This window comes from Elephantulus edwardii, unplaced genomic scaffold (genome assembly GCF_000299155.1).
Source record: "Elephantulus edwardii isolate Elephantulus edwardi_28Jun2011 unplaced genomic scaffold, EleEdw1.0 scaffold00176, whole genome shotgun sequence".
Classification (NCBI taxonomy): domain Eukaryota; kingdom Metazoa; phylum Chordata; class Mammalia; order Macroscelidea; family Macroscelididae; genus Elephantulus; species Elephantulus edwardii.
This window is the reverse complement of record NW_006399926.1, coordinates 5,438,380-5,448,156: the sequence shown is the minus strand read 5'-3', so window position 1 is coordinate 5,448,156 and position 9,777 is coordinate 5,438,380. Positions and strand designations below refer to the sequence as shown.

The following is a 9,777-nucleotide window of genomic DNA, read 5'->3' as shown; positions in this document are numbered from 1 at the left end:
CCAAGAGGAGGCCAAAGGGGAATCCATATCCTCTAGAAAGAACCAGGGTCAAGAGAAGAACCCCGGGTCCCTTTTGTTGTCTTGTATCCTAGTTCCTAGCACAGTCTGACCCCAAAGAGAAGATCTTCTGCTGGTAATTTTCTTCCCCCCTCCCCCCACCTCTACTTCAAAGAGCCAAAAGGTTAGGTTGTTTTTCATGCATCCATCTCAGTGAATACAGAAGATCAAAGAAAGACTGATGACTTTGAATTGTTATGTTTGTGAATCGTACTCAATATCTCATGGACTGTGAAAAGAACAAACAAATTTATATTGGAAGATGCACAGCCAGAGTGCTGCTTAGAAACAAAGTTGTGAGTCTTCATCTCACATACTATGAGCATGTTATGGGAGGTGGGGGCAGTCACTAGAGGAGGATATCATGCCTGAAATGTACTGGTCCAACAAAGGAAAAGAAGACTCTCAAGTAGGTGGAATGACACAGTGACTGCAACAAGGGCTTAAGCACATGGAAATTGTAAGGAGGCACAGCATCTGACAGTGTTTCATTCTGTGGTTTAAAGGGTTACTGTGAGTCAGAATCAATACAATGGGGCCTACCAACAACTACACACAATGAAAAACGCTTCCAGCATACATCAGTAAACACACAGAAGGTGTGGGCTTTAACCAGCCTGTGTCCTCACCTGATTCTTGTGAAATGGAATCTACTAGACAGTAAACTCTTCAGACTTCGACTGTTCACTCAATTTTGTTTCCAAAGTGTGATTTTCACACCAGTAAAGAAAGATACTTCAATGCAGAACCTCCCTCTCATTCACATGTGTGTGTATATATACGCTCTAACACCTTACTCATGCTTGCACCAAAAACATATCCATGGACATACAAAGTGTACTTTTGGTCTCAGAGTAAAAAATATCTGATTCTCCCAAGGCCTGGAAAGAAGTTGCAGTGAGGAGCTGGGGGAAGAGGGCAGGCACGGATGGTGCAGTGAGATGTGTCTCTTCCATCCTGATACTTTCCAAATAATTAGATGAGTGATGTATATCTCAGTGCCACACCTTGGTGTCCTGCCCTAGACACAGTCAAGCACAGACTTGAGCAACAAAACCACATTGCAGGATCCCACCTCAATCCCAACGGAAAACAGTGCACGGCTGTGGCTGTGCCTCTGCTTCATTATCTGAAATCGTGGCTGGTGCCAGCAGCTGGGCTACACTGAGAGGACTGAGGAGCAGAGATAGGACTGAAATAAATATCGCTTTGGTTAAACACCCTGTGAAAGTTACAAAGCTGAGAGAAAATGTTTGTGTGTCAACAATCTCACCCAAAGAGAAAGAGGACAAGTTTCAGATGGAAAGAGTCATTTTATTGTTTGTTTGGCCGGGGGGTGGGGAGGTGTTGAGGGAGAGGAGCCCTCCGGAAGCCACTAACTGGGCTAGGATCACTGGTTGCCTCCGGAACAGGGTGGTGCACCATGGCTCTGTTCATGGTAGTCAATGGCTATGTCTCCCAATGTAGCAAGAAACTCAGAGAAATCAATCTCATTATCTCGATTCTTGTCGTGTTTCTCAAAGACATTAGACAAATAATCTTTGCCCTTTTTATCCTGTAGGAATAAAAACATATAAACAAGAAAATTCCATTATTAGCCATTCCTCATGTGAGATAAAGAACAGCAGAACAGAAGGGCAGAGGTGGAGAGACACATCTAAGTCAGCTTCCTTGGGCAACAATAGTTCAGCAGCAGTATCCACCCCACGTGAGAGAGCTGAGTTCAGTAATGAGCCAATGTACTTCATGTACAGCCACTACTACTCTGACAGTGGAGATGTGGCCTGACAGGGAGCTAACAACAACCCCGTCCAGCAGGGAAATGTGAAGAGGAGTCTTTAGGAAGCAATGAATTATCTCAAAGAAAACAAACACCTCAAGGGACTTTCAGTGACCAGAGAGTGGGGGATGCTTTAGTTTTCTCACTGTCCTTTGAATCATGGCATGTCTTTGACTTTCTAATACATCTGTCTGTTTTTCTTATTTTAAATAAATCATTACCTCTCTACACCATCACCTCAGGTAATGAGGGTCTATTCTCTCTTTTATGAGTAGAAACCTGAGGCACAATGACTGTGGGTGGCCTGTCCAGGACACACAATAGGGAGCCCCAGTAACAGTACAGGAGTCTTGGGCTGCTAACACTGGATCCCGGGTTTTATAAATGTTACGTTCCGACTTCACACACAATTGGCCTGCCTCTGTCCTACAAATACAGTGAGGACAAGGAGGAGATGTGGGGAGTGAATCAAGGAAGCTTCTGTATCAGTCATTTAAACAGTGCATCCACCTGACAGTGAGGTCCTCAGACACGCCAAGCCACAGACACTATGCACCTACCACTACCCCACCCCACACACATTACACAGCCTTTTCCTTTCCCAGACAAGCTAGATTCCTACTCACACAGGCACTGAGGAAGTTGGGGAAGTTTTCTTTCATCATCTTCAATAGGTTTTCCTTGGTAATCCTGTCATCTTTACCGGTATACTTATGAAATAGATTAACCAAGGCAATGGCAGTCTTCTCTGCTTCAGTGTTGCTCATCTTGACTTTCAAAAAGGCTGCAATAAAAAACACAATAACATGTTCTCTTTTTGTCCCATGACCACAGTATGTAGACAAGAAATCAGTGAGGAGCAGTGGATGGAGGAGAGTTAGAGGAACAAACCTCAATAGTGATTGAAGCCTGAGCTAAGGTAGAATAAGAGGAACCATCTTTTCTTAAAAGATGAGGCAATTATTCTCAGATAGGGGAGGATGAGACCAAGGCCTGGATCCGGAGACCATTCCCAGGGGAATTCTGGAGTAGAGGAAGAAGACTAGGATGAATCTGGGCTATAGTTACTGCACTAGGAAGAATGGAGATACCAAGTCTTCTGGCTCCTTGAGTACGGAACATTACCAGAAAAATAAAAATAAAATAAAGAAAGAAAAAATAACATCAAATTCAGAGGGAGGACTCTCCCTGCTGGCATAGGCTTTGCTCTGCTCAATTCTCCCCACTTAGGAAATCACCTCACACAGTCAGCCTGGGAATTAGGTCTAGAATCCTGGGTTTCTGGCTTTCTAGTCCTGATCATCAAAATATCCCTGCTCATCATGAAGTCTCACCTCAACTACAGAAAAGGACTCTCAGAAGCTTCCACTGCTACATACCCGCTGTGTGTGTGGACAAAAGAACAGAACATCACACAGAGAAAACATAGGGTGTCCTGAAGTAATTTCTGGAGGTAAGAAAGAAGCTGAGATTCCAGCACCTTCCAAGCTTATGAAGTACTCCCCAAGGAAGAACTGAGATTCCAGCATGTCCAGGCTTAAAATGAATTTTAAAAAATTGCCTGTGTTTCCACAGTGATGATGAAAATGTTGACCTTTGAATTATCCAATATTAAAAATTTTTACCTTTAGTTCTTCTGTTTAAAAAAATAATTTCATGCCAGGGCCCACTGTAACTAAGCAATTTAGAGGTCGAAAAATGCAAGTTTGCACATTCTCTCCACAGGACTGGGAGACTTGGGCTGGAATCCAAGAGGTAAGAAATGGCACTCTGAGTTCCTGACCGTAACTCAAGGCACTAGGGTTGTATTTTTGGCCTCAACATGTGGGCAGATGCTAACAACTCCTGTCACCTCTCAAAGTGGAAGCCCAGGCTGCTATCTGTGTGAGGACTATGGCCAGACCAGAATCTGGGTTCAGTATCCGGAGTCCTGGGACATTCCTGGGATGTGGAAGCCTTGGAACATGACATTTTTAATAAGCAATGAAAAATTATCTTCCTAAGTACAAGTATTCACAGATTCTAATTCCTTCATCCTGCAGAATTTCCAGAAGTCGCTCTGAAGGACCCTGTACACAAGTGGAAGAATGAAACTAGATGGTAAAGGAAACCAAGAGCTATCCACGGGGAGACTTTTGCCTACAAGTTCTCAGAAAAGTCCTAACGGGATGAAATGCAGCATTTGCCAGGAAAACCCCAAAACCCCATCCTACTAGCGGCAAAACCCAGGTATCCTAGCTCACAGACTGGGGTAGTGTTCCCTCAATCCTGCAAGAACAAAGAAGATGGGCATCGAGTACAACACCTAGGAAAGCACAGGGCGTACTTACTGGAGCTGAGGATGATCAAGAAGAAGAGGATGAGAAGCGAGATGGTGCATCTGGGCACAAAGCAGGCCCTTTATATAGCTCAGCCTGGCATCTTCCAGAGGGTGGGTGTCCTGTGGCAATGTTCATGAGTCTCCTGAATATTGCTCCACTATGGGAGGGGTAACACACCCAAGAGATTGCGATCAGAACTTCCTGGAGTGCCTACCACTGTCAACCTGCATCACCGTGCCCAAGCTCCTGACTGGAGGAAGTCCTAAGCAAGAGAGTTGAGGGAAAAGATGAGTGTGTTCCATATCTCAAAGATGACCAACCCTAGGGAATTGGGAAGGAAGAAACACTTCCCCTAGTGGATCAACAACACTCTATTGATTGCTACTTGCTATTCTGAACAATTTAATGACCAAATAATATTTTATTGTTTTGTGCACACTGCCTCAGTGTTCCATGAGGGCCTTGTGAGTTCATGGAGGATTCTCTATCACTATGAGGCATTATTTCCCCCTTTTACAGATAAGTAAATTGAGACTGAGGTTGAGCTTCTCAAGTTTACTCCGATAGAAAGTGGCATGGTCAGGGCTGTAAACTCTGCACTTAATTACACTGCCCTCCTGCTGAGGCACTGACAAGGTCACTCTCTGGACTGAGCAAGGAGTCACAACCTTGGTACTGAGGAGTCCATAGACCAGGACAGATGGCCCCACACAAAACCTTCCACAGGTGCTATGATGCAGAGAGGAGTGGGGGCTCCAGAGTTGTGGCAAGAGTGAATGTGGTCTCCATATTTCACAAAGTCCTACTCATCACATCCCTTCTGGCCACAGGTCCCACTTATCTGAGGACACCATTGCCCTGAGAACCCAGCTTTTCCATTAGGAAAGCTTCCTTTTTAAAAACATCTTTATTGACATTTTCTTTCTACATTCCCAAAGGAGCCCCTGAAGGGAAATTGAGATTCCTGATAAAGGAAGGAAGGATTAATGCAGGCAAGCACAGTCGGTTGGAGGGCGAGATGTTGGCACTATCTCACCACACAGGCCCAGAGAACGCATGGTTAAAATATAACTAGAGCTCTGTGCTCAGTACCCAGATTACTCACTTTCCTTGTGTTTGGGGAAAATCTAGAGTGGAAATATATAATTGTTTTATGTATCTTACCATCCCAGCATGCCCAAATGCTACCAAACTCTGGGCCCAAGACCCCCACTTCATCTGGCAAGTCTGTTCTGCCAACCCCCACGTGTTTGCCAGCGTGCAGGGATGGTAAGATACTGAAAGACTGCACCACGCCTAGGGTCTTGGGAGACGTAGTGTGAGCTGAATGCTACCTTTGTCTTCTTGAGGAGCAGCAGGCGGGTATGAGGGCTCCTGGCACTTGTGGTGCTCTTTTTGCCCTTCGTGGGGGTTGACAGAGCAGGCCAGTCTTTCATTGTTTTTGTTCAAACATTCCTCTAGGTTGTATAGCCCTGGTGTGTCCACTTGCCCTACAGCAGTAACTTGTGCTTGCTGTGAGGCTGAATACTGTGACAATGATATGTCAAATGCATTAATGGCTGGTTACACAATGCGGACAGTGTGGGCTGGAGCTCCCCGATTAAAACAAGCTTAGAAGGAAGAGTGGCATTCTCTTCCATAATAGCTTGCCTCTGGAAACCCTATGAACCTGGAGAGAGGATGAAAGACACACAAGCGTTGAGGACTCTCCTTTATAGGGTTGCTATGAATAGCCTGCAACTCAATGGCACCTAACAACAAAAAGAATTTTACTATGTGTGACCCAGTTATGATTACACTGAGATCTCCAGAGAGATTTAGAAAATGCAGGAGAGGTGGCTGCCAACTGACCCTAAACTGTATGTTTTCAAAGTTAGCATCTCAGAGAGGACACTGTCCATTCCTCCACTTTGTGTTCATGGTGGCAATGGTGGTGCCATAGTGGCAGTTGTGATAGGAGTTTCCTAAATTCTGGGTCAGTGGCAGAAAAGAATGCCTTGCTAGCAAATATCTTCCAATGGGTCTAACTTCCAGTCCTCTAGTCCTCTAAGGAGTTGTAAACTCTTCAGTCTCTTAATTAGTTTACTATCTTCTTAAAATATATGAGGTAGTTTGTGGTTTTTTGGTGTTTTTTTTTATTTTACACTTTCCCCCCCCCATTCTCCTCAATGTTACCTACAGTTTCTTGTGAGTCAAATGTCTTTGCCTAGTCAATGAAACACAAGTGGACATTCCTCTGGTATGCTCTGCTTTTGGGAAAGGTCCATCTTTTTTATTTTTAGTTTTGAACTCTGCCAGTTACCAAAGGTGACTACAGATTCTGGGCCCTTAGTGAACTTGGAGACAAGGGGCTGGCAAGGTGAGCTGTCAGTCTTGAGTATTTTATGTAGACGGGCGTGAAGAAGAGTAATATTATTTAAGCATCAGTCACCCTCCGCATATACAAAGCAGCCCATAAAAGTCTGGCATGACAGAGTCCCTTGACTCTGAAGTGTTCTAACTTGTTGCAGAAGACCTATAGCAGGAAGCAGGTGCTGGGAGAGAGAGGAGGAGTATAGCTGGGGCACACAGATGAGCAGCCACATTGATTCATTGAGGTGTTGGCTTTTTCTTTTACTTTTCCCCAAAAGATCCTCATAGAAACTAAGAGAGGTTGAACAATTCCAACTCTTCCTCTTAGTTATTCCTAATATTATTACAGTAGGGGGGATAAAACCTTTTCTGTCAGAATGAAACTACAGCATAGGGTTTACATTGCTGTGATCTTTCAGAATCTAATTGCCAAATCTTTCTTCCAAAATACTCCTGGCAATATCCAATCTCCAATCCTCTGGTCAGTAGCTGTGAGTCAGTGAATTTCTTACTATGGAAATAAACCGTGCTGAATATTATCAAAAAGCAACTGGAACAGAACATCGACAGAGAACTACCAGAAATACAAGAAAGGTTTAGAAGAGGTCGTGATATTAGGGACATCATTGACAGTGGCAGATGGAACTTTCCCAAAAGCAGAGCATACCAGAGGAATGTCTATTTGCGTTTCGTTGACTATGCAAAGGCATTGGATTCACAAGAAACTGTAGGCAACCTTGAGGAGAATGGGAATCCCAGAACAACTGATTGTGTTCGTGTGAACCTTAAACTTAGACCAGGAAGCAGGCTTCAGAACAAAGCAAGGAAATAATGGTTCAAAATCAAAAAAGGAATGCATCAGGGACACATATTTCCAATCTAGATACAGAACATATAACTTGGGAGGCTGGATTTTATGAAGAAAGATGTGGCATCAGTATTGGAGGAAGACTCATCAACAACCTTCGTTATGCAGATAGCACTGACTATACACATGGACCCCAATTGATAGAATACATAAGAATCATTTTGACTACACCTTTGGAAAGAGTCACTAGGCCAAGTGCTGACTGGGGAACACTGGGGAGAAGCTGCATTAAACCCCTGACATGCTCTCTTTATCGGTTATCCTGCTCCAAAAGACCACGATAGCAAGCAAAGAAATGTAAGATCATTCAGAATCTTCGCCAAAGTTATTGCTAATGACACAACAGAAAAGACAAACTCCACAACCTCGCCAGCATTTGTTGTTTGCCACTCTGTTAAATTTGCTATTCTTACTGGGGTGAGATGATATCTCATAGTTGTTTTGATTTGCATCTCTCTTAGAGCTAGGGATTTTAAACATTTCTTCTTTGGTGAAGTGTCTGTTCATATCCTGTGCTCATTTTTCAATTGGATTGTTTACCTTTATCTTCTTGTGGTGCTCAAGTATTTTATAAATTCTAGATATAAGTCCCTTATCTGACATGTCATTACCAAATACTTTTTCTCCGTCTGTGTCTTCCCTTTTTACCCTGTTGAAGAAGTTTTTGGACGTGTGCAGGGATTTGATTCTTAGAAGGTCCCATTCATCTATTTTATCTTGTCCTGGTTGTAGATTTTTCAGGATGCTTGGAAGAAACTGGAACCATTATTCCCTGTTGGTGGGAGTGTAAAATGGTGCAATCACTATGGAAGGTAGTATGGTGCTTTCTCAAAAAGTTGCAAATAGAAATACCATTTGATGCAGCAATTCCTCCACTGAGAATATACCCTAAAGAAACCATAACTGTCACCAGGCAGATACATGCACACCCATGTTTATTGCGGCTTTGTTTACAATAACAAAGAGTTGGAAACAGCATATGTGCCCATCAACAAATGAATGGATAGAGAAGCTGTGATATAGTTACATAAAGGAATACTACACTATATTGAAAAACAAGAAACTCATGCAATATGATTCAAAATGGGTGACCGTGGAGGACATTATGCTGAGTGAAATATCTCAGTCACAAAAGGATAAATACTGCATAGTGCCACTGTTGTAGAATGGGACTGACATCAGGGTTGGAGTGAGACTGAGAAAAATTGGATAAATTATGTATACTGCATTGAAACAGATGAGGGAGAGAACAATTTAAAAGCGATATATGATTGGGTATTATGGTCATGACAAGAGTCCAGAATGAAGGCTGCATAGTGGAGTGTACTGTGGGGCGGGGGGCGGGGGTCAGGGGAGAGATTGTATACCAAGGAAAGAATTTTACTTTTCAAAGAGAAGAGTGAACTGGGAGAAAAATGCAACAATGAATGAAAGGAAATCCAAAATCTCTGTAAATGTTCATTGCAATTAATTTTAAAAAAAAAGGAAAAGACAAACTCATGAAAACCCCATAGGTGTCAGGGCAGAAGAGCTCCACAGAGTTTTCTTGGCTTTGACTTTAAAAACCACAATGTCAGATCTTTCTTCCAAGATGCACCTTGGCAGTTTTAAATCTCCAACCTTCTGGCTAATAGTCACAGTACAGTGGATTTTGTGATATAGCTTTTCTAGCCATAGTCTTGTAATGTTCACATTTCTCGTTGCCATCAAGTAAGAACCAATTGATTCTCTATCAGGTGTCCAGGCTCTAAATCACATTGAAAAAGATTGCTTATCTTTCCTGAGGAACCACTGGTGAGTTCAAACAAGCAGAAAGGCACAGCCTTTGGATTAGAGATCAACTCCCTACAGACTAGAACACCAGAACTCTCTTAAATGTCTGGATCAGACTTTGAAAACTAGGTATGTGTGGTCCACCAAGAAGATAGAAGAGCTTTCTAATAATATAAGTTCAGAGCAACCTTACAAGGTTTTACCTTTACAAAGGTAAAACGACTCATTGCTATCAACCTGTAATCAACTTATACCTGAACCTCCAGTGAGATTACTCTGGCTATAAATTGCACAGAAGGTGATTGACTCCAGAATCAGAAAGAGTTGCCTACCATCTTTGGGTTCTTATTGTTGTCGTTATGTACTTTTCAGGTGACTACAACTCATAGCCACCTCAGGACTAATGACTCTGACATCGCCCTATCTTGAGTCAACCTCACCATCTCTGACACACATGACTCTATTCCCATAGTGACTGTATCAATCCATATGACTCAAGGTCTTTGTCTCTTATACTGACTTTCCACCCTTTCAGGCATGATTTCCTCCTCCAAGGACTGGTCCCTTCTGACAACATGCCCAAATTATGGGAAACAAAGTTTCATAATCCTTCCCTACAAGGAGCA

General features: G+C 43.0%; 1 protein-coding gene across 1 annotated transcript; it reads right to left on the bottom strand.

Moving 5' to 3' along the window:
• Window positions 1–1,447: 1,447 nt before the first annotated feature.
• On the bottom strand, window positions 1,448–2,604 carry LOC102877190 (protein S100-A7-like). The gene is made up of 2 exons (XM_006895887.1): window positions 2,464–2,604; window positions 1,448–1,612 (listed from the first exon to the last, which is right to left on the bottom strand). The coding sequence occupies exons 1-2, from the start codon at window positions 2,602–2,604 to the stop codon at window positions 1,448–1,450; spliced, it is 306 nt and encodes a 101-aa protein (XP_006895949.1).
• Window positions 2,605–9,777: the final 7,173 nt, after the last annotated feature.